Below are 24480 nucleotides of genomic sequence, written 5' to 3'. Positions count from 1 at the left end.
AGAATCTGACGTAGGAACGGTTAAGGAGAGGTGAACTTAAACCAAAAGATGAAAGGTTAATTTTGACTGCCCAGGATAATGGATTATATACACACTGGTTTATAAAGTCCACTGAACACATGGGAGAAACAGACAAATACAGGTTTTGTAAAACAGAACTGGTAATAGCCACACATCTTGTTGCTCAGTATGACATACTAATGGCAGCGGGCCTGTATACTGAAAGGCATAAGAACGTGCTAGACTGTTGAATTTGGGATAATGCAAACATTAGAATACTGAAGAAGCTGAGAAGCATTGGAAACATGAGCTACAAGACATTATACAGAATGCTGAAGTTTATATCACATCTGATCACCCACTACCAACAGTTCAAAAAAAAGATGCGAGAAAACCAGATATAGTAGTCTATGAAAAGACAAAAGTAGCACTGACCAATGAAAATGCTACACCCAGCGATTACAGTGTCTTATGCACAGACGCACTTAAGTCATAAAATATCAAGATTTGCAGGCAGAAACAAAGGCAATGTGGAAGGAGGAGACCCAGACAGTTCCAACAGCAGAAGGAGCAATGGGTATTGTAAAAAGAATTTACAGTTTTATTTAGATATACTACCAATATATGTGACTCCAAGATTTACAAGAAGAGTCAATAATGGACACATTACAGATGCTGTGAAGAGCACTTTTGGCTAACATCAATGATTGAAGCAATACTAATTTCATTAACTTTAATTATAGGTTCACAGGTAGGTACTAGACTATCGGCCCAAGGGCCTAAGTAAGCCTAGCCAACAAGGTTCCCTGACTTACACCACCCAAGAAAGTTAATTTCCTGTGCCCCTGTCGAGCAGAGCCACAGAAGTGATCCCTGGGGTGATTTCCTATTTCCCCATCCACTCATCAAGATTTTTCTTGAAGAGTGCTAATGAGGAACTTTGCCCGACATAGACAGGTAGCTTGTTTCAGAGTATAGGAAGTCTCTGGGACAGGAATCTATCCCTCCAGCATGTCCTGTTTATTGTGGTGACAAGGTTTAGGTCCCTAGAGCGTGTAGCTTGCAGGGATTGGGATTTCTTTAGGTGTAGCATGTCCAACAGCTCTGGGTTTAACATAGTTTTATATGTTAGGTAGAGATCTCCTCAGAGTAGGCGATATGCTACAGAGTAAAGCTGGAGTTTTTTTGAGATGGTCAGTGTAGGGCATCTGTTTGAGGCTAGTAATCCTCTTTGTGAGATACTTCTGTGGCCTTTCCAGCTGCTGCAGATGTCTTGTGAGGTACAATCCAAAAGGGGTGTTGTACTCTATAATGGGTCTAATGAGTGCCGAGTAGAGGGGAACAATGATCTCTTTTTTACTGGATGAGAAGCCTTTTGTGATGAGGTGTGCCACATAGAAGGATTTCCTGACTACTGTGAAAATGTGATTATCAAAGGAGAGACCACTGTCCACCTGGGTCCCAAGGTCTCTTATCACACATTCGGCTAAGTGCCATTTATGTGGCAGTTTATGGGTAAAGAGTTTTTACCAAAGGGGATGACAATGCACTTTTTGGCAGTGAGCCTGACGCCATGCCTCTAACACCAGGCATCTGTCTCACTGAGGCCCTTCTGTAGGATGTCCACATCATTTGGGGACTCTACTACGGCTCTTAGTTTGCAGTCATCTGCGAACTTTGCTAGCCAAAGGCCTTCTGTGTTAGCCTGTACTTCAGAGAAGTAGATACCAAACAGGAGAGGTCCCAGGACTGAACCCTGTGGTACTCCACTTGTCACTGGTTTGAAGTCAGATTTGGAGTCTACAACCTTTATAATGTGGGTTCTGTCAGTGAGACAGCTGGCAACCCATCTTGTGATGTAGGGGGTTTATACCTAGTTTAGCGAGTTTAGCTATAATTCCAGAATGGGGGATGGTGTCAAGAGCCTTGGCGAGGTCAAGATAGGCTGTGTGAACCACCTTACCCTCGTCTATGGCTTTGGTGACCGCCTCAAAGAAGTCGATCAAGTTCAGAAGGAATGATCTGCCTTTCACAAAACCGAACTGGGTGGAGTCCAGAGTTTGGAGGTTACCAATGTCTTTGTTTATGAGTTCCATAACACCACGTTCCATGGCCTTGCAGACCAGGCTCGTCAGGCTAATAGGGCGATAGTTCCCAGGATCAGTTGTGGCTCCCCCTTTGTGGAGTGGGATAACTGTTGCTGTGCGCCATTCAGTGGGCACAAAGCCTGCCATGGGACTATGACTGAACATGGTGCTTAGGTAGGGAGCCAGTTCATTCTGAAGTTCATGGAATGGGGTCCCTTCCTGTCATGGTATTAGAACCCAAAGGACTTGGAGAAATTAAATAGAGTAATTTATTTTCCCAACTGCCTCATCTTGACAGTCAATGATAAATGCTATTTATTTATTTTAATTTGTTAACAAAATGAACTGAATGGTTAGTATACTCTTTTCAGCCATGACCTGGGCACAGTCGTGTGCTGCAAATAAAAGTACAAGTATGAAACAAAAGAAAAGCAAATGTAATTTACATACACAATTAGAACATGACTGCAGCAACTGTAATTTACACGTGGAAATATATGCACTTAACAGTTTGCCATTCCAAAACACTCGTAATGTAGCAAGAAATGTAAATATCCATTTTCTTCATCTACACTCGTTTATCACTTAAAGTGCTAGTGGTGTTTCAATGCCACCTTGGAGTAGTTGTGTTCTGAAAATAAAGGAAAAATACAGGACTCTCAGATAAAGACTATTCACTGCACGGTTGCCACTCTTCCCATTTACTGAAACAAGACTGCTGGGAAGACACTATTACCTTGCAGTTCAATAGGCTATACTCCTGTTAAACTGCTAGGGAATAGAGTATTTCCAGCGGTCTTCTCTTTTATGTGCTTCCATAGTTCTCAACCTCCTTTCTCCAAAATGAGGAACATTAGCCCTCATAATGTGCGACAAATGGGCAAAATGTGGAACACTTACTAATGACTTACTAACAACTTCAACAAGGAAGGTCATATGATGGCTAAAATATGCTGGTTTTATTTATAAAAAAGATATTTTAATGAATTAATATGATTCATATATATTTACCCATGGCTAGCAGTTAAAAAATAACCTAACACTGAATGTGTGACAGACCCTTTCAATGTGGATCTTTGAGGAACATCCACTTTTTAAGACCCCAAATGAGGTATGTCCCTCGTAATGACGTACATTTGAGAGCTGTGTGCGCTTCTGCTTGTATTACAGAACATTGCGATGACAACTTCGCCACCACCTATTCTTTTTCATAACATATCAACAATTCTACCAATACTGATTTATATTTCCCATATTTGACTAGTCTGACAATGGCAAGAGTTTTACAATTCCTTGTCCTAATTACTCTTTCACAAACTCAACCAACTATTCCATCCTGATGTTCAAATATTCCATCAAATTCATCTTTCTTACCTTCCAAAATACTATATAACTAAGTTTCACTTTCTTGTCCTATCTTCTGTTCCAATTTAAGTGCTGCTCAGTCTACAAGATTTTTTACCATCACAACAGCTTTATCCCAAACCTTGTAAAGTCACTGTTTCAGAGGTATGTTGGCTGCCAAGTGGTTGTGCAAATATTCTGCTTCATCCAGTGTAACCATTCCAATCCTTTTCACGTATACTTCAAACAGTCCAGCAGTATGGCTCCCAAACAATCTATGACCGCCATAACATTCAATTTCAATACTTTTTTAGTTTCTAGAATCCTCGGACATGGAGCATCGTGAGATTTCCATTCCAGCTGATAACTATCTTCTCATTCAAAATACCCCAATTCCACCACAGTCTACAGTCTATTTCTTCCATTGGCAACCACAAAATGACACCTTCTCTTATCTCCAACAAAAATGTGGTGAATACACAACTTTTGTTTCACTGTTTAGTATTATTAACTTTTAGGTAGTGAATTAACCCAAGGAAGTCACCTTTCAACATGACTATGACCCCAAGCATACATCCAAAAGAATGGCTTTACCAAAAGAAAATTAAAGTTTTGGAATGGCCCAGCCAGAACCCAGACCTAAATCCAATAGAAAATATGTGGGGTGACTTGAAGAGGGCTTTGAACAAGAGATGCCCTCACAGTCTAATAGATTTGATGTGCTTTTGCAAGGAAGAGTGGGCAAATGTTGCCAAGTCAAGATGGGTCATGCTGATAGACTCCTACCCAAGAAGACTGAATGCTGTAATTAAATCAAAAGGTACTTCAACAAATTATTAGTTTAATGGTGTGCACACTTATGCAACCAGCTTACTGTACATGTTTTTATATATTTTTCCCCTAAAAGATTTGTTTTTCAACTGAATTGTACAGGTTATAGGTCACATTAATTGTGGGAAAAGTTTTGAAATGACTTATTGTGGTCTCATTTCTTTATAACACAGAAACCTGGCATTTTAACAGGGGTGTGTACACTTTTTATACCCACTGTACATTACATGCAGACACACACACATACACAGACATACATACATATATATATATATATATTTTTTTTTAACTACTAGTGCATCTAGTTTGTCATAGCTGAGCACTGTTCAAGTTGCTTGTCTTATTGATTTGTTAAACATTTAAGTTCTCCTCACTCCTCTCTTGTAGATCAGTGGCCATGGATATATACCTCCAGACTCTGTGACCAGTCTGGTTGAGATGGCTATTCTGAGACACTGTAGCAATTACCTCATGTACAGACAACTCACTTGCTCTTAATAAGACAGACAGTGTATGCAAGAGATTTAAATACACTAAACGCTGGAGGCAAAACTCTCTCACACACCCAAAACAAATGCTATAGAGGTTATCAGTGACAAATGCACCATGCCTACTGCACAGGGTAAAAGCCCTACACATAAAACTTATGCTAAGGCACTTACAGGTAACCTTCTTAAAACACTAAGATCTACTGCACAGTACAATCAAAGAAAGGGTCCTCAGTTATCAAAAACACTCAGTTAAAACACCACCTGCAGCTATGCATAGTAACACAGTATCCAATGTCTCTACTGCTAAGCCCTTAATGCAAACCAGCACACAGCCAAATTTCCTGGTCAGTGGTGAGTATATAGTGAGGCACACCAATATCCCCCTAACCAGACTGAGTAAGGAGAGTCATGGTTAGTTGCCTTTCCAGCATTAGAATTTGTCAAGTCACACAGGCACTCAGGTCATTGAACCACAGGGTACCAGTATGACTCTGTCATAGTCCATATGGGTGTTAATGACCTCAGGCATACCTTCCTTGACTGTATGAAGCAAGACGTGATCAAGCTTGCTGATTACGTGTCTCAGGCAGGTATCAGCCTAGCACTGAGCAGCGTACTAACTTCTCCAAAGATGATGCCAAGTACCCAACAGAAAATGATTGATTTTAACAATTGGCTTAGCTTCTGGTGTCAATCCGGGGGGGAGGGGGGTGATACAACATCTGATGGCCTGGGAGGACAAGGTTGACAGACCAAGCTGCTTTGCCAGGGATGGTCTGCACTTATCCCCTCTAGGCTTTCTGATATTGGCAAAAACTTTTCCACCCCATAGTGCCTTTTTTACGCAATGCCAAACTGATAAACTCACTGACTTAACTGAACCTACAAAGGAATATCTAAAGGTGGTACGGCTCAATGCTAGAAATCTTAACAAGAAACTTCAGTCCCTGCAAGCTTTACAATGGAGACATGGTTTAAAGTCACCAAGAGTACTGCAGCAATACAAGGTTATAATGCCTTTCATACCAGCTACTGCACAGCAGGGAACAAAAGGTGGTGTTCTCAGTCTATATTAAGAAACATCTTACATCCAGACTAGTTAGGGTGTATGACACACTGGAACTCATACATGTGGAACTCATCAAAAACAGGGTGTCATACCATATTCTTTGCAAAAAAAATAGGTCCCCCTCCATGTCCCAGGAAACTCATACTACCTATTTCAATGTACTACAGTCCCTCACCATTCAACCCAATAGGATATTCATGGGGCACCTCAACAACCCCGCTACAGATTGGGAATCCTACACCACTTCTAATGCACAAGCCCAGCAATTCCTAAACCTTAATACCAACCGGGGTGTGCCAACATTCTTGATCCTGTACTTATGAACATGGAATACCAATGTTCCTGACCCAATGTAATGTCTGTGCTTGTCAGAGCTGATCATAAAGCAGTATTACTTGAAATAATTAAATCCACAGATCCAGCAAAACCAGAAACCTTTATAAACTATTCCAAAGCTAACCTGTGTACTATGTAACAGCTTGACTAAATTCCGAGCAATCCCAAACCCAGTAAACACCACAGAATATACTAAGCTGTTTGCAAAATCTCTGTACAGCCATATTTTTAGCTGTATAGAGCAAGCTATGCCCATTTGTTTTAAGAATAAGACAAACTCAAAAGACAAGCCACCCTGGTGGAATCACATCATCAGTCTTTTATAAAACAAAAGAAAAACATCACGGCTACGTGTAGGAGGAACAAGATATACAAACTAAAAACTCCCTGACCAATCTAAACAGAGAGCTAAGAGGGTTAATTAATACTTCAAAAGCTAAATTTGAAGAAAAAATAGCTTTTCAGACACAGGACAACCACAAAGCTTTCTACAGCTAACCTCAGAGGAAATACACAACACTGCAGTAATGTAAAGGACATCAACTACCCTGAACTAGAGGCCATTGCCAACCTTTTGACTGACAGGTTTGGCTCATATTTCTACCTCCACTCCCCCCCCTGAAAGTTCAAAGAAATACCACATAACACAATCCCGCCAACCATTACTACATTAAAGGTCATCAATGCACTTTTCAAGGCCAAGAACACTGCATCAACAGGCACTGAACAGAAACAGAAACATGACCACTCTGGTCCACTTGAATCACTTTTCAACTGCAGTCTACTGTCAGGGTTTGTGCCCAAGGAATACAAGATGTCAACAGTCATCTCCCTAAACAAAGGATGTCTAACCACTGACTGGGTAACTACAGGCCCATAAGTCTTACTAGCCTCTTATGCAAGGCTATGGAAAGAATCATCATGGACATGATAAATGAGGACATAAGTAACCTGCAAATGCTGGACTCATCACAGTTTGGTTTTGTTAAAAGAAAGGTCATGCCTATTAAATCTGGTAGACTTTTTTGAGATGGTCACCTAAGCACTGGATGAAGGTAAGACTATGCACACAGTTTACCTCACCCTGGCCAAGGCTTTTAATACAATACCACACTCAGGCATAACAAACAAGCTCACTAATTTAGGTATAAATCCTTTAATCACCCACTGGATATCCAACTGGCTCAATGATAGGACCCAGGAGGTCAAAATATGTGATGCCACCTCCACCAAGAGGCCAGTCACTAGTAGAGTACCCCAGGGCTAAGTACTGGACCCGCTCCTTTTTGACATCTTTTTCTCTGAAATGGAAGCAAATGCTTAAAGTTTATGGCTGACTAAGTTTGCAGATTACTGCAAGCTGGGGATTATCACAGACTCCCCTGCAGACACTAGCACTCTTCAAGAAGTTCTTATCTCTGACTAACAAAGGTGTCAAAGCCACCGTCTTAAACTCAATGCATAATTGTACCCTTTGTGAAGTCAATCATCCTGGCTCATTACTATGGTGATAATGCACCCCTAAGAGTCAACCCAGTGGTCAGGGATCTGGTTATGCACATAGACAATAACCTTACCTTTGACTACCACATGGCTAAAGTGAAGAGGAAATCCTTTGATCCTGTGCAAATTACTAGTAAGGGCATGGCATCTAGGTCCAAACAGGTCATTATCCCACTGTACTTTGCCCTTTTCAGACCAGAGTACAATGCTCTCTTTGGTATGCAACTGACCAGGCATTTGCAGCAACTAGAGCAACCTCAAAGGTTACCTACAAAATGAATAACATTTGTAATAAACCTGCCTTATGCAGAGTGCTCTTAAAGCCCTTTCCCTCTACTCAGTCTCCTACAGATTGCTGAAGGGGATTTATGCCAGGCTTACAAGGCATCCAAAAACCCCACATTTCTGAATCTCCTACATATTCACAAGTCAAACAGTACCAGAAATACAAGGTCTAGGGACATGAATTTTGTCTGTGACTTAAGCAAGACATGCTGCAGAGACAGATGTATGTCCCAGAGACTGCCCCTCCTATGGAAGAGGCTTCCCATCCATGTGAAGCTGAGTTCATCCATTACCCAGTTTAAGCACAACCTAGACAAGTGGATGGAGAATAGGAAATTTACACTGGGCCTAGCACCTACGTCCCTTATGGACAGAGGTAGCTTATAAATGACTGGCCCTCAATGTCCTATTTGGATACAGGACACCATTATTCTTTCAGGAAAACTTGGCTAGGCTTAGAAAGGCTACCCAAGTTGTTAGTCTAGTAACAGTCTATGAATCCAAGAGCTTCAATAAACCATACCACATCAGGACATGAATGGTCCTTTGTGATGCCTCTCCAAGCTAAAAGAAAACACAGAGACAACCCCACAACCCACCAAAACATCCATGGACAACAGTCAATTTGGTTGCTGTCGGCCCAACAGGGTCATGCTCCAGGGAGACTTAGCCAGTACAGCTGGAGTAGGGGCAAGACTGCCTTACTTTGGGTTCACTCATGCTTGAAAATGATGTGTGAATGGGGGAACAACAATACTTTCCGCAGTATGCCGACAGTCTGGTTCCTTCCCAAGAATATACTCTTGCAAAATTGACACCAAGTCTTACTACACATCTAACAATTGCCTGAGGATGAGGGCCTCACCTGCAAGTTTTGGCACAGATGGACCTATGAAACGTCCTTACTCTTATTCAATGAGCAATGCCTAGGGGAAGCCTAAGCACGACAGATGCTGAACTTAAATTATATTAAAGTGATGTACTTACCATAACAATAATTGTGTTTTCTTCTTCCATCCATCGCAATCTGTGGGCTATTGGATCTGACACCGATCATCTCAAAATCTTCAGTCTGAGAACTTTGCCTCCTCTACCACATCACTCAGCTCTAATACTTTCGCCTCATATTGAGTTCGCCCATGACAACCCCCTGAAGCAATATCAAAGCTAAACAGTATATTACTAGAACCAGCAGAGAAAAAGTACAGAGCAACAGAAAACTCTCAACACCATTTCAAAGGCCAAACCACAAGGCCAGTCAGGAACACTTCCCTAAACAGTGACAATTTGGAGGGGGATTGAGAGAGGGATGGTTGAGCTAGACAGAAGAAGAGAACATGGATCTATTGATGCTATGTATATAACTTTCATTTCTCATATTTACATTTCCATTCAGTCTCAACCCATGGAAACAGTTTCTAGCCAGAAAACTCCAGGGAGGACCTAGAAGAGAACATTAAACAAAATGGTGGAACCAAAGGAAGCTCTTGACCTATCTGAACCATCCAGTTTGTAATGGGACATAAATGTACAAATATTAGAACATGCAGCTGCAGCACAAATATCAAGGCTTGACAGACAAAGACACTTCCTTCAAACAGAATACAAATCGAAAGCCATTTGGAAACAGTCACCTTGGAAAAAGACTTTGAAAAGGATATAAAAAGTCGTTCAGATTTTTGAAAATCTTTGGTTCTATCCAAGTAAAATCTGAGTTGTTTATGCACATTCAAACAATGAAGGAAATATTTTTCCTTGTTACTGAAATTTGGAAAGAGCATTTGCAAGTGAATGGGCTGTTTCAAAGTAGACCTTGGTAGAAAGGAAGGGTTTTTCCTCAAGGTAACCCTGTCCTTATGAAAAAACACAAATAGGAACAGAAGATGGTGCTTGGATCTCAGATACTCACCTGGCAAAGTAACAGCCACCACAGGAGAGTTTTCCATAACATATTTAAGGATACCATGGCTGAAGGCTCAAAAAGGGGGGGGGGGTCTAGCAAGAACTTGCAGCACCAGAGGACGATCCTAAAAGAGACCAGATTCTGGAAAGATGTGTGTAGCAGGAACAGTGCCCCCACAACCCCCACAAGAATACTTCAGAAAGCTTAAGAGCAACCAGATGGGTATTACTGCTGCTAATCTGAAAGTTAGAAATGTCAACTAGTTGGCCTCTGGTGGTGGCATAATTACGACGAGAATAAAAAAAAAAAGACCAGCTAAAAAGTCCAGAATAGCATCCAAGTGTGCTAAAAAAGGATCCAAACCTTTGGGAGAGGCTCACATAGAAAAAAATGTTTTCATTTACTAGCATAAACCTTCCAAGTGGAGCGTTTCTATGATGACAAATGGATATACATAACTCTCCCAGAGAGCTTGGGATTCCTGGCCATCACTGGAACTGAAGAAACCATGCAGTTAGTTTGAGGCAGTGAAAGTTCAGAAGGAGTAATAATGAATAATGAGAAATTAGATTTGAAACCAGTTCCAACACCCAGAGAGGGTGAAGCCAAAGAAAAGGGAACCAGACTTGCTGGGGCCAGAACGGGGCAATGAGGATTACTGTAATTTCTGAAGAAACTTGATTATCAAGGGAGTTGGGGAGAGGAACATATGGAAAGGAGACCTGGGGGCATCCCTAGGTGACTGTTCCTTGGGAGGGATCAGGTCATAAAAGCTGCTGCTGCACTTTGTGCTGGATGGGTAGGTGAAAAGATCTCAGTAGGGAAGTCCCCAGCAGCTGAAAACCTGGTCCACATGTGGAGTCGGGGACCACTTGTGAGGCAGAAGGATGCTCCTGCTCAAACTGTTCACCAGAATGTTGGATTTCCCTAGAATGTGTGTTGCAATCAGAAACAGCTGACAGGACATCACCCACTGCCAAACACATATGGTCTGTCAATACAGGGGATAGAAACAAGTTCCTCCTGGCTTGTTCAGATACCACACCATTGACGTGCTGTCCATTAGGATGGCAATCACACTCTTGGGGAGAAGGTCCTGAAAGGTCTTCAAGGCTAGGAGGACCACCCCTCATCTCCAAGACACTGATGTAAAGATCGTCCTCGTATCTCAACCAGGACCCTTCCACAGTCTTCCCTTCGAAACGTCCCCACACCCACACCTGAAGGAAAGCACCCATTGTGACTGTTGCCTGGGGATGAGGAAAGATGAAAGATCTCCCTGCTGTGACCAGCACTGACTCCAACCAGCAATGAATATGGTAGTGACAGATGTTTGTTAAAGTTACTAGAAAGTTGACAGAATGCATTAGATAAGACCAATGAATTGCTAGAGTCCACTGTAAAACTCTCATGTGGACTCTTGCCAGAGAAATGACACAAAGAGAGATGCTATCAAACGGCCCAGGAGATACAGTACTGAAACTGCAGTGGGTTTGAAAACTTGAAGTGTGTCAAACGCCTGCAGGTGCAAAGTAGTCAGTCTTGCTAGCTGGCTATCTGTGTGACAATATCCAAATAGCAACCAATAAATTCCATCAACTGCATTGGTTCCAGCCTGGACTTCCTGTAATTCACTGTTGTGCCTAAGAACAGACACAGCTGCTGAAGTAAGGAGTCTTGAGATCCTTGATTAGGGATGCTTTCATAGGAGAGATGAGAAGCCAATCATCCAGGTATGGAAAAAACCTGAAATCCCTGCAGCCTGAGCCAGGTTGTCACTACCACCATGCATCTGGTGAACACTCTGGAAGCTGTGGTGACACCAAAGAACACAGCCTGAAACTGGTAATGACTGACCCCTGTCAAAAGCACAGAAATCTCCTGTGCAATCTTTATGTGATGGCAGGCATCCTTAAGATCTACCATGCACTTCCAGTCATCCATCAGCAAAAGTAGAATGGACTGCACCCATGACCATCTGGAACTTGGTCTATTTGATGAAAAGGTTAAGCTTGCTGAGATCCAAAATTGGTCTGAGGTCCTTGTTTTTGTTACCAAAAAGAATCTGGAAAAGATATGAATCCTTGCTGGTCTAGTGGGACCCCCTGGATGACTCAGTTGACCAGCAGCTTCTTTATTTCCGCTGCTACATTCCTTCTCTGATGGAGTGGTGCATCCAAATGAGATTTCTGGAAATCCTTTAAAGTAAATAAAAAGACATGTATAACTTCTGGACACAGCTCTCAACATCCATGCATCTGAGGTGATGGCCTCCCAAGCTTTACTGTGGAAATTCAAGCAACCCCCTAACTGTCTACGAGAATGGTAGTCAGACAACCATTCAGGAGAGCTGAAAGGGCTTCACAGAAAAGGCCCTGTGGAAGCCCTGGTTCTGCAGACTGCCTCTGCCAATTCATCATTGTCCAATATAGTTACCCCCTCTGCCCAGAGGGAACCTTCATTAAGAGTGTCCTGGAAAGGTTGCTGTGCTTTACTAAAGATGAGGTGCTTGCCCCCTTCTGATTCCTACAGAAGGTCTGTTGAGGGGTGGCAAAATGCACTCCAATGAAAGACAGTGGCTTTCCATCCTGTTCACTTCTAGCTAGTATTTCTTTGACCTTTGGGCCAACCAGGGAAGAACCGTATAAAGGTGAAATGCCTAACAGTGACAAAGCAGTCTGCAAAATTCCATAAGTGCACCCAGGCATGAAGTCACATGATGATGCCAATGTTCACAACGTGGAATGTCCCATCAGCCACTATGGACAACAGCCTCATAGAGATGTTAGTAATCTAGAGTCTTCTGCATCACCAGAGACTGCGGAGTCTTCACAACCTTTGACAGTTTAGCCAAATCTCACTGAAGTCTTGTCAAATGGGTAAGGTAGTTGAGCATATGCAAGGCAAAGATGGCTGGTGTGCAAGAGTTTTTTCCAAGTGGTCTGGAGCCAAAGACTCCCTGTGGGGAGGATGGACTGATGAACCCTCCTTGGAGATGTCTTAGTGGCAGCTACAACCAGGACAGCATCATCTGCTGAACCCTTATTCCAGTGAAGTCTGTCCCTGGGGCTGGCCAAAATCCTATCTGGTTTCCTGGGGATTGGCTCCACCATACTGGGTTCCCACCAAGCCCTCCATGACACCAGGTCAATAAGGGCGTCAGGAAGTGGATGGTCTCACTGCTGAAGACTTCCAAATGTAGACTCCTCTGAGAAAGGAGACTGTTCCATCTCCATTGCTGTTTCAACAATCCCAGCAAACTGCCAATGAAGGAGTCACCATGGGAGGGATTTGGGAGAACCTTCCTCTTCACAGAGATCAGTATCCTTGGTGAAAGATTCATCAGGGGAATCAAAGTACTTGCTCTTACCATGCACCTCCCTGATAGGGGAATTAAGATGAGATACTGAAGAAATGGAGGGCAGGGCTGAATGTAGGGATATCTGGGGATCCAATGGTGTAGGTTGGCCTGGAGTCAATTGTTGCAAACCCACAGGAAGAGAAGGATCTGATGCTGCTGCCAAAGCTCTCCTCTCTGACGTCCAAAGCTGGATGATGATGTAGCACTCCTCGAATCCAAGGACCCGAGTGAGAAAATGGTACCTGGTGCTGACTCAACCAGCTCTGAAGCAACTACCAGAGCCAAGTTTTTGAGTGCTGAATTCCCCCAGGGCAGGGATGATTCCAATACCTAGAAAGTTGACGTTGATTCTGGAACAGAGGCCCTGGGCACTTGGCTCTGAGGCACATCTGGCTCAGACATTGTCGGAGTACAAAATGTCAAGGAAGGAGTTGGTGCCTGAAATCACCAAGCCATCAGAGCAGACAGGGGAAAGGACAGCACAGTTGGACCTGTAAACTCCAGAGTAGATGGAACCTGGAGAGGAAGAACAGTAGTTGGAGCCAAAACCTCAGAAAAAGGGGCTGAAGAGGCTGGGATGATACCCAAATGTATCTAGGCCTGCCAAGGAGGACCACATCAGCTGCTCCAGATCTGAAGGTTTAATGCTCCTGACTGAACTAGTGGACATAATCCAAGATGTCACAGATGGTAGCTAAGATGACTTCTTCACCAGAATCTAATCTGAGGAGTAGATCCAAACAGGAACTCAGACCCAGTGAGGAAAAGGGGATGGCCCCACAGAAAATTCCACTGGCATTATGGGAAAACTGTAACTGGTCCACCAAGGCTGAAGGATCCTTTGCCAAGAAGGGACTGGTGATGCTGAGGGTGGGTGAATTTGAATCTGAAACTCCAAACACCAGCAGGAAAGTACAACAGGGCCAAACAGGAACAAATGGACCCAATGGTGTCAAAGCCAGAGGTACCAAATGTGTCAAAGCCAGAGGTACCAAAGGTCAGCGAACCTTAACTCCTGCTGTCCCTCAGTGAATGAAGAAAATCTGTTGTGATCCTCTCATTCCTTGATTGGGGGACATTGAGTCCTTATACCTGGGCCATTCTTTATCCCTCTTCTCAGCTCTCTTGCTAGAAAAGAGAGAGGATGAATGTGCCAAAGGCTTGAGTATCCCCTTTCATAACAAGCTTGACCCATCTCTCACAGATGGCCAAAGAGCCAAATGCAGCACAGGCTTGATAATCTCTAACTAAGCTGTGCCCAAACAATATATGTAGCAATCCTAGGTGTCTTGCATTGGCAGTTTTTGCCTGCACAAAACACATTTCTTAAAGCTAGCTTTTTTTTTTTTTTTTTTTTACTTTTCCATCATCAAATTCCACAACTAGGAGTCCACCACAATGACAAAACTAACACCTACAACTTACCTATAGTTTAAACATTACTACTACAGGAACGAACAATAACCAACTAAATATTTATATAAAACTACACCCATCACACCCAAAAATCCTAAGTTCCTAACAAGAACAACAGAAAATAAACATAATTTTTTAAGATCACCACCAAATGAGTGGGAATGCCTAAACAAGAGATCACAATGCATAACCCCACAGAAGTTAACCTAAACACACAAAGAAGAGTGTCAGAAAACCCACAACAAAATGCCTGACAGCTATCCAAAAAGGATATGGTTAGACGGAGCTCTGTAGATCAAGATCCACACACAATGACAGCAAATGAGAATTAAGGACAAAGTACTAGAGCAAGGTGCTGTGTGTAGAAGACATGGAGCTACTGTTTATTATTTATTTACATTTGTTTACCGGGAAATTCTGACTGGACGCAGGTCCTTTTTCAGCAGATGCCCAGGGAGAAAAGCTCCACATCATGTACAGGATATAGATACAAAGTTGCAGCAATAGTAAACAACATTACAGGTTGTTGGCTTTAATACAAGAAGATATTGATTATCAACAGTATATATGGAAAATGTTGCAAGTTAAGATAGTTTCTCGTCATTTATAATATTAGTAACAAAGTTGCCAGACAAGATGTTAAAGTATGTAAAGACAACTAGCTGTTTCTGACTGTGGTTAGTAGTGGTGGTAGTATAATTAGGTTAAGAGTCAAAGGGCAGTCTTGAAAAGGCTGCTGGAAGGTAGAGTAGTCATAAAGGGTGGAAGATTGTTCCAAAGTTTAGATATGGTACATGAAAACATGGCTTCTCCTGTTGAGTTTTTGGGTTTGATAACAGTGAGTTGATTTTTGTTGCTTGATCATAGGGGCCTAGTGGGGTGATAGGGTTGGAGAAGGGTTTGAAGGGAAGGGATGTTAAGGGGGTGGTTAATAAGTTTATGAGCAAGGGTGAGTTGATTAAAGTGAAGGAGTTGTGGGAGTTCTAGCCAGTTTAGCTCTTTAAGAGAGATACAATGATGGCCGCGGTAGGAGGTTCCAGTGGCAAATTTAGCAATTTTGTTGTAAAAAGCATCCAGCTTGTGTAGGTCTGTTTAAGGTTGGTAAGTATCGGGGATGCATACAGCAGGGTTGAGATTAGCTGGGAATTGGCTATGGAGATTCTAGCTGCCTTGGTTAGGAATTGGCGGCTTCGATATAATGCACCAAGTTTCTTGTGAACTTTTTTATTGTGAGAGATATATGGGTGTCAAATCTAAGTTTGTTGTCTATTTCCACACTAAGTAATTTTGTGCGTTCTGATGGAGAGATGATGGTATTGTCTTCTGCAAGAATATTGAAGTGGGGGGCGTTTTGGGTGGCTTTGGAAGATTGGAACAGGAGAAGTTTTGTCTTACTTAGGTTGAAGTAGGAGCTGAGCATTGGATAGCCAAATTTCTAGAGAAGAGAATGATTCCTGTGTGATTTGTACTGATCTGGACTGATTCTGAGATGGCTGCTGTCAGACCTGATAACCCAAAGGTTGAGACTGGATGGAAAAGACATCATCAAATACACTGATTTCCAGACAGCGGATTTGAGAGTTTGCTTTCCAGGGGGCACACTAGTATTGAGTGTGCTGTGGCTGTTAAATTAGAGCATGGCTGATGTTTACTGGTGGCTACCAGAAATACATTTCTCACAGCCCATTCACATATGCCATAACAAAAGACAAGTACAACCTTATCTTCTGGGTAGTGAAGGTGGCACAAGGGGGAATCAGGCCTTTTCCAAGAGTGAATTTCCATCAAGAAGAATATAAACAAAGTCTGCTCTTCCATTTTCTTCATCTTTTGAAAGTTCTTAAATGTAGGCCTAATGTTTGCAGAGGGTCCTCCTGTTGACAGCTTCTCTATGCACTCTTCTGCTGATATTGTACAAAAAAAAAAAAAAAAAATGGGACAGAACTTCAACCTTCTCTACTGTTCTCAGGTAGGTGGAGTGAAACTCTAGAAATTACAGCAGTATTTAATATCATACTCCTCACACAAACAGTAAACACAATGGCGGTTCCATTTTTGGATTATGACTGATCACTTCAATGGCTAAATATTCAAGCACCAGATGTGGGAATTTTCTTTGTCAAATGTCAAGACAAACTTCAGAATTGTGAGACTGGCTGAACAGAAATGGGATAAAATGGTAGGAAACCAGGTTATACATACTCTTCTATTACCAAAGATGGCATCACAGCACATGATACGCATTCCTGGTTATTGAAGTTTCAAGAAAAAACAGCCAACTTAAGGAAGGACATTTCAATCACAGACTCATCAATTACAGTTTCTGGTTTCATTTCTCATGACTCTGCAAATGTAGCTACCAGTTCAGAATATGGCAATAAAAATATTGCACTTTTGACACAAGAAGTCACATTAAAACTTATTACAATAGTATGATAAGCGAAGCCGCGGTGGTGCAGCGGTAACGTTGTTGCCTCACAGCAAGAGGTCCTCCCATTCGATTCTCGGCTGGAGTGCCTTCTGCGTGTGGTCTGCATGTCCTCCCAGCGGTTGAGTGGCATTCGAAAGACATTCATAGAATGGGTGTGCCTTCGATGAAGGTTGGGCGTCGAGCTGACACCTCGGCAACCATAAAATATCTACTGCTAATCATTAGCAGGACCGGAGTTCCGCTGTGGTGACCCCTAACTGGGAAAAGCCGAAAGAAGAACAACAAATAGTATGATAAGCATAGCAATGAAAACAGTCTGGATATAAATTATACATGTATTCCTGAGACAGGATGCAAATTCACATAGCTGATCTGCAGAGGACCCTCTGATAATTCATTGGTGGGGGTTCACCTTCACCAATAATCATCTGGCAAAAAGCATGTAAAATATCACATTCAGTGATGCATGTGTGCCTGCTCTGACATATACTATAACGCAGCATGCTAAATGCATATATATATGTCTGTACCACACAACTAACTGTTGACAGCTTGTACCTCTAGTGAGTACTCCGCTGCAAATCATGGAATAAAAATGAGGATTTGATATGTACATTACTAACAAGTAGCACACAAGTGTATACCTGCATGATTTATAGGAGCTTCCAACAGATGAAGCTGGTGAAACAGATGCTCATATGCAGGAAGATGGAACATGGAGACAGAGAACATTCGTGAGCAGTAAAGGAGGGTTCTTGATATTACATAAAACCTTATTAGCTGAGCTATGAAAAAATCCTCCTTAATATGTCCTGTGGTGGACTGAAGCCTAAGCAGTAACTGCCAGGGTGGAAAAAGCTGGAGGGCCACACAAGCAAAGTGCTCAGAAAGCCTAATCCTGCAGTAGTTTTTTTTTTTTTTTTTTTTTTTTTTAAATGCAAGTTCTAACTCCCAGTTGTCATAGTCCAGGCAATAACACCTGCTGAAAGTATGCTCTGAAGACCAATACATTGTAGCATACATATATGCAATGGAAAAATTCTTGGCGCAAGCAATATAGTCAGCTTCTCCTAAAGTGAAGTAAGCTCAGACTACTAAACTTGTCAGTAAGGGGTTAGCCACCTAATGACTAAACACAATGTAGATACAGCAGCAGCGGCCTTAGGTCAGCTGGTGCCCTAGGCAAAAGGGCTCCACAGTGCCCCCCCACACCACACCACCCAGGTGCCCCCAACCTGGTCTACCTACACCAAATAAATACTGGAAAAGCGCCCCTGCTACAGTGGCGCCCTAGGCGGCCGCCTAGTTGGCCTATGCCTAAGGACGGCCATGAGATTAAGCCATCTAGAGTGCATGTCTGGCAAACGTGATATCTTCCTATCATGGCACAACATAATAAACGTGCACTTGTTTCAGGGTAATACCTAAGCTGTCAATGTACATCTGGGGTATGAAGGACCCTCCATCTCCTGATATTGGGAATTGTGAGATGAATAAATCAGTTCAGGAAAAATTAAAAAATCCATATCTTAGAAAAGAAATGAGGGTACAACTTGAGGGACATCCTGTGTGAAAAACAGGCATAGTTCCCAAAGGAAACGCGCCTAAAGATCGGAGATCCTAAGCAAAGAGGTGATGAAACACCAAAATAACCATGTTCAAAAGACAATCTTCAAAGTTGTTGAGCTACCAGGCTCAAATGATTGTTTGGGATGGTCACCAGTCATGAAGTTCAAATACTGTGGAAGGGAAGGAGAACAAAGATACACCGCTCACTAGAGAAGCTGCTTAGCCAGCCATTGCAGAGGCAAAGTCGTGTCCTCCACAAGATCAAGATTTTCATTAGAGCCCAGAATCATACAATTGCCTGAACTATGTCAAAATCACCTGCAAGCTAAATGGAGTGTTAAATTATACCAGTCTGTCCAAAATGAGAAAAATTTCCAAATGTAGCCCTACATCTGTGTCAAGAAGAATGCTTCCTAAAAGCCTCAACTAGATACTCTGATACTGCATCTTGAAAACATTAAAAGTGATCTCCAGAGTAAACACTTGCCATTTTTCCAACCACTGGGGCAACCTTAATTTGGACTGAAAAGTGTTTCCTGAACTACTACAGACATGAGAGATGAACACATGCAGTTAGTGGGCAACATGAATAAATTTTGGTCTTTACCACTTGAACTTGGCGATGCAATGTGGAATCAGCAGGATGTATTTGTGAATCTCTTGTATCACAATAGACAATACAGCCACTACCACTTCTGCTTCCCCCTGCTGAAGTAGATTATTATGAGGATCACATTCTCCTTGAGCTGCAATAAGGAAAAACTGCCTGAATTTCTAAAGCACAAAGAAAGACTGTTTATAGTCAGCTACTGTCTTACTTCTGAACTGTGCATATAAGCCACATTGCTGGATAAAGAACAGCTGAAATCCATGGCTTGTGAAGATTTACAACTATTATTTGGATTTTTGAATCAGTGATAAAGGAAAATCAAGTATATCTTCAGTTACAGGTAGCAAGTTTTTTTTTTTTGCTCCAACCTTCCTTCTGACCATCCTGGCCTTCCTCCCTAAGGTGAAAGCACTATGGCTCGTTTATTCCTTAGAGGCAAAGATTCAGCAGACCGGGATTAAGATTTTCATCCACGTAGAGGGATCAGGATTTCTTTTTTAAGGCCCTATCTCCCATTAAGCATGGCCAGCAACCTGTCCAGGGCTGGGCATGCAATGGACATCATTACAGTTGTGTCACTCTCTTCAAAAATAACATCTAGGGATGTCATTGTTCCCCTTTACTCAGCTCTCATCAGACCAGTCACTGAGTATAATTGCCTCCTTTGACGTGCATCTGTTCAGACAACAACAAATGGAATGCTCACAGATACACCTTACTGAAAGGACAAAAGGCCTAAACATGTCCTACATAGACTACAAGCCTTGTCACTACACTAGGTATCCTACAGACTTACTAAGAGGTGACGTGTTTGGCATACAAAGGATGCAGCAACCCATTACTGATGGATTTACTGTACATCAGCAAGTCAAATGGCATCAGAAATCTAAACTTCTTCGGTAACATCAACAGAACAGTTTTGGTGGGACAGGCATTTACTGCAGAGGATACTGCTGCTCTGAAAGATTCCACACCCACATAAAACAGAGTTCATCCCTGTCCATATTCAAGCTCAACAAATTATGGATGGGAAATAGAAGATTTACCCCAGGACTGTGCCTGTACTACTAATGGACTGAGGTAGTTCCTAAATGCTTTATCCCATGCATGAATCCCCTCCAATTATCTATGATATAATCCCAATTATTCTCACTAGGGATAATATACAATTATTAACCATGGAATGGGTAAGGCCAGTCTATAACCAAATGGAATAAGGTTATTTTAAGCACAAAAAGGGGCACCAGCTAGGCTTAAAATGGCCTGCAAGAGCAGCTAGTCTAGTACTTACATATGAACCTATAACCTCAAAAGACTGCCCAGCTCCCCTTGAAGCCAGCACTCCTTGGTCTCCTGTCTCCACTGACTTCAACATGGGAGTGTACACCCCCCCCCCCCTCCCAGCATGTACCTCACACCTTCCTCCCAGAGAGAGGCAAGTCAATTAAGCCCAAACATTCCTCTTTTCTCCCCTGGCAGCTTCAATAGGCACCTGAGCATATAATCAAACTTAGGTCACCTGGGTCACAGTCAAGACGTTTACCACTTTATGACATTAGAACTGGCTAGACAAACTGTGTCTGCCCAAAATAATTTTGTATTTTACTTGCGTAATGTTGCAGCTGTTTGAACATTTTGATATATTTTACAAATGGCAATGTTTAATTTTCTTTACAATAGTACGTTTTACTGCACACTTCTAAATGTTTTTGACAGATGACCTTTTTCATTAGCTTAAGGATATGTGCACTGGAACAGTATAAGGACTGCTGGCTTCAGCCTTTTAATGAGTTGCTATTTAAAGCTATTGCCACCACATAAACATCTAATGATTGCCTTATTCTAAGGGTAAATAGTAATTAGGGTTCTGTATGCTAGAGTGATATAACTAGTGGCAGCATTACAGCAGAGAGAGTGAGGGGAAAGGGGCTGTGCAAGTTCTGGAGAAGTACCATCAAACCCCTTGAAAAATACTGCATTTAAAAGTGTGTGCTTGTCTGCAAAATAATTTAGGATAAGTTTCAATAGCCACTGGTCAGACTGTGCTAGAAGGCACTCTGTGATGGGTGAAATTCAGGTGAACTACTGATTATAATTCTCATCTGCAACTGTACAGTGTAACATATATCTGGGTATGACGTACTAGCGATTATCTGAGGCAAACTTGTGCATTTACTATATGTTCTTAGGCTAATCACTCTTTCAATAATAGTTTGTGGTCAGCAATACAGACTGAGTCAATAGTCTCTGACCATCAATTCGTGGATCTGTAGCTAGGCAAAAAAAAAAAAGTGGAACTTTTCACCAACATACACTAGAATTAACAGCCAAACTATGACCGTGGCAAAAAAAAATGGCAGGTTCAGGGGCTTGGCATCTTAAGTAGCCAGCATGCTATGTCATGATATGCATCCTTGAGAAACGAACATTCCTGTGTGTGGCAACATCTGAGAGAAAAATTCCAATCGCTGTATGGGTGTGGGAAAGATGAGTCAAGTTCACATGACCTAACAAAAATGACCGTACTCCCTTAGTAAGACATATAAAACATTGCATGCTAGAGGAATAAAGCAGAGGAGGTTAGAAAACATTGGGAAAAGAAACCAGAAAAGCAATTCACAAAGAAATAATGAGAGAACATATGTATGGCTCCCAAATATACAACAAAGTCTAGAAGATTTAGGTTTTTTTCTTGGAAGTGTTTGCATAGATATTTTTATACCCAAAGCAGACGCCAAATAATTTTTCCTCAGAGATTGCAAATGTTGGAGATGTGATTGAGAAGAAAGAGGAAAATGGGAACACATTTTCTGGGACTGTAATGAGTTGGCAGACTTTAAACAGTTCTCTGTAGACTAATATGTCAGAAATACTGGGTGAGCAAACTGGTGTAACTTAGGAAATTATTTTTGAGCTGTGACACAGGGTCTGAATTTCCTATACATAGTAAGGTCTTGCTGAGTTTAATTCTAGTGGCTGCCAAAAAAGCAATTACTAGAAAATGGAAATCAAAGTCTAAACTAACTGTATTAGAAACAGTGAACATAATAAAATAGATGAAAAAACTGGAAGTGCAATCTTTAGAAAGGATAGGAGGAAATTAAATAAAAAAAAATAGAATTGTGGGAAAAATACATCCAGAATAATGTTTTGGAGGAGGAATGAGGTTTAAGGGAAGGCAGGAACTGAATGAGCTATGCAACGTTCATTTACAATTACTGCACAAAAGATTATATACAATGTTTAATGTCTGCAGCTGAGAATACGGCAATATGGTTTGTTTTCATTTATATAACTGTATGACTGCCTACATCAAAAGTGATAATTCAATTTAGATGTGTTTTGGTTAAAAAAAGAATGCCCCCACCCCCCTCAATGTTAAATTGTCTCATCTCTTGCAAATAAAGGTTTTGTACTTTTCTTTCCAGTGCATTGATAAAAAAAACAGTGCAAATGATAAACTCAGCAAAGAAGAGGTGCAAAACTAACATATAATAAAAAGTGCTAAATAATTGCAACACAAATAAATATACAGTACCTCTGTATGTTTTCCTCATCCAAGTTGCTTATGCCTATGAGTGGATTACAGAGATGGATTTTTACTCCCTCTGTATCATTAACATCTAAAGCTAGGTTCAACAAAGCAACAGCAGACAGCATTTCCACGGCAACACACAATTCCTCATGTGTCAACAGACCCTATGAAGAAAAAAAAGTTATTTTGCCTGCTGCAATTTGCTGAAGAAAGTTTACAGTCTGACCAAGCAAAGCACAACATATGATGGATGGTTAGTTCCTAGCTGTGTTCTTAGGATGAGGAAGGGAAACAGACAATTTTAAAATGAATTAAAAAAAAACTAAGCTACTGTTTTAAAACAGAAAATAAAAGCATCTTACAATAAGGTTCCATTAAAAATGACTAACTTGTAAAGATTATCAGCTGCCATCTAAACCATGTCTACCAAATAATATGGGAGAATACTGGCAAATTCTAACTAAAACAAGTTAATACAATAAATTCTTGTGTTCAAAAAATAAGCACCCAAGTTTTTAATTAATTAAATGTTTTTGTTATTACAATACACTGTTACAATGCATAATCATTTATTTCAGACACAAAGCATTTAGAAAAAATAATCTAATTTCAGTGGTTATTGTCTACAGCAATCCATCATTTAAAGGTTCAGATATCAGAGGTGCATTGCTAAAGTGAAAACTCCATATGTCTGATGTGACCGTTATGTGTATGTCAATGGATTACATTTAAAAGGTTGAATGTTCATAATGTTGAACGTTTGCTTGTGTGACCTGAATGCCAAAGCTCGGCTATCCATCTTAATAATACTATTCCTAGCCCCACCCCTAATCCCAACCCTACACCTGACCTTAAAGGGACAATCCCAGAGTTTAAAATTCGGGTCCAATTTACAGCACAGCAAAGTAACGCCCACTCTACCTCGTCACTCAGGTTCCCACCCACAGTCTCAGTTTTCTAAGAAACATCCTTTATAGCTTCAGTTTCTAACCTGTTTTGGCTCCTAACGGCAACAGCGCTTTTGCTTTGTGCTCCTATCTTGCTATTGGACTTTCAGCTTTAAGCCTATCTTCATAGCTTCATATTTCTTCCAAATACATATTCAGCTGGTCAGTCTGTACTCTTTCTCAAACTTCTTATGTTGGTTAACTGGCTCGTTTTTTTTTAATAATAATTTTTTTTTTATTTATGTGCCAATGTGTTTAAGTGTATACTTGAGCACTGAACAGCCAGTTTCACTGAATGGACCCGTTCTAAAGTTTGCATTGTGTTTACTATTTTTGTGAATGCAGTGTTTCTTGGCCGTAGTTCTTAACTGTGCAAACTTTCTTTGAATGTCCACGATTTTTGGCCGTTTTTTTTTTTTCATTTTAATGACTGTCACTTGCGTTTCCCCCTTCCATTTCAGTATACTGTCTGCTTTCCTTACATGCTGTTCCAGTTGTAGTCGTGAAATTCTGGCGAGTTCTTTCAGAGCATGCACGTGTTGCTATAAATAGGGGAAGTTTTACATTATACATTCTTTGTGTAAATAACTTTGCGAGGACAAGAAGGGCAAGAAGGTTCTGTCATATGTAAAACAGAGTTAGGTGTGGCACTAAAATTGTTCAGTTGCTTCTTTGTTATCCCTGAAGCAGAAAAGAACTGAAATAACTTTGAGAACTGTGAACATCAGTAGAAAATGTTAACATGTACTGGGGCACGCTTTA

The 24480-nt window shown here is 41.3% G+C and overlaps 1 protein-coding gene across 1 annotated transcript in view; it reads right to left on the bottom strand.

Annotated features, from left to right (window-relative positions):
• IQGAP2 (IQ motif containing GTPase activating protein 2) overlaps nt 1–24480 on the bottom strand; it is a gene marked incomplete in the record, with an annotated part of 4327392 nt that overhangs the window by 2103904 nt on the left and 2199008 nt on the right. Inside the window, 1 exon segment of the mRNA XM_044063965.1 lies at nt 22775–22935. Within this exon segment, the coding sequence (XP_043919900.1) occupies nt 22775–22935 (161 nt within the window).

The sequence above is a fragment of the Protopterus annectens genome, chromosome 2.part2 (genome assembly GCF_019279795.1).
Source record: "Protopterus annectens isolate FY-2018-M chromosome 2.part2, PAN1.0, whole genome shotgun sequence".
NCBI lineage: Eukaryota > Metazoa > Chordata > Ceratodontiformes > Protopteridae > Protopterus > Protopterus annectens.
This window is presented reverse-complemented; position numbering and strand designations above follow the sequence as displayed.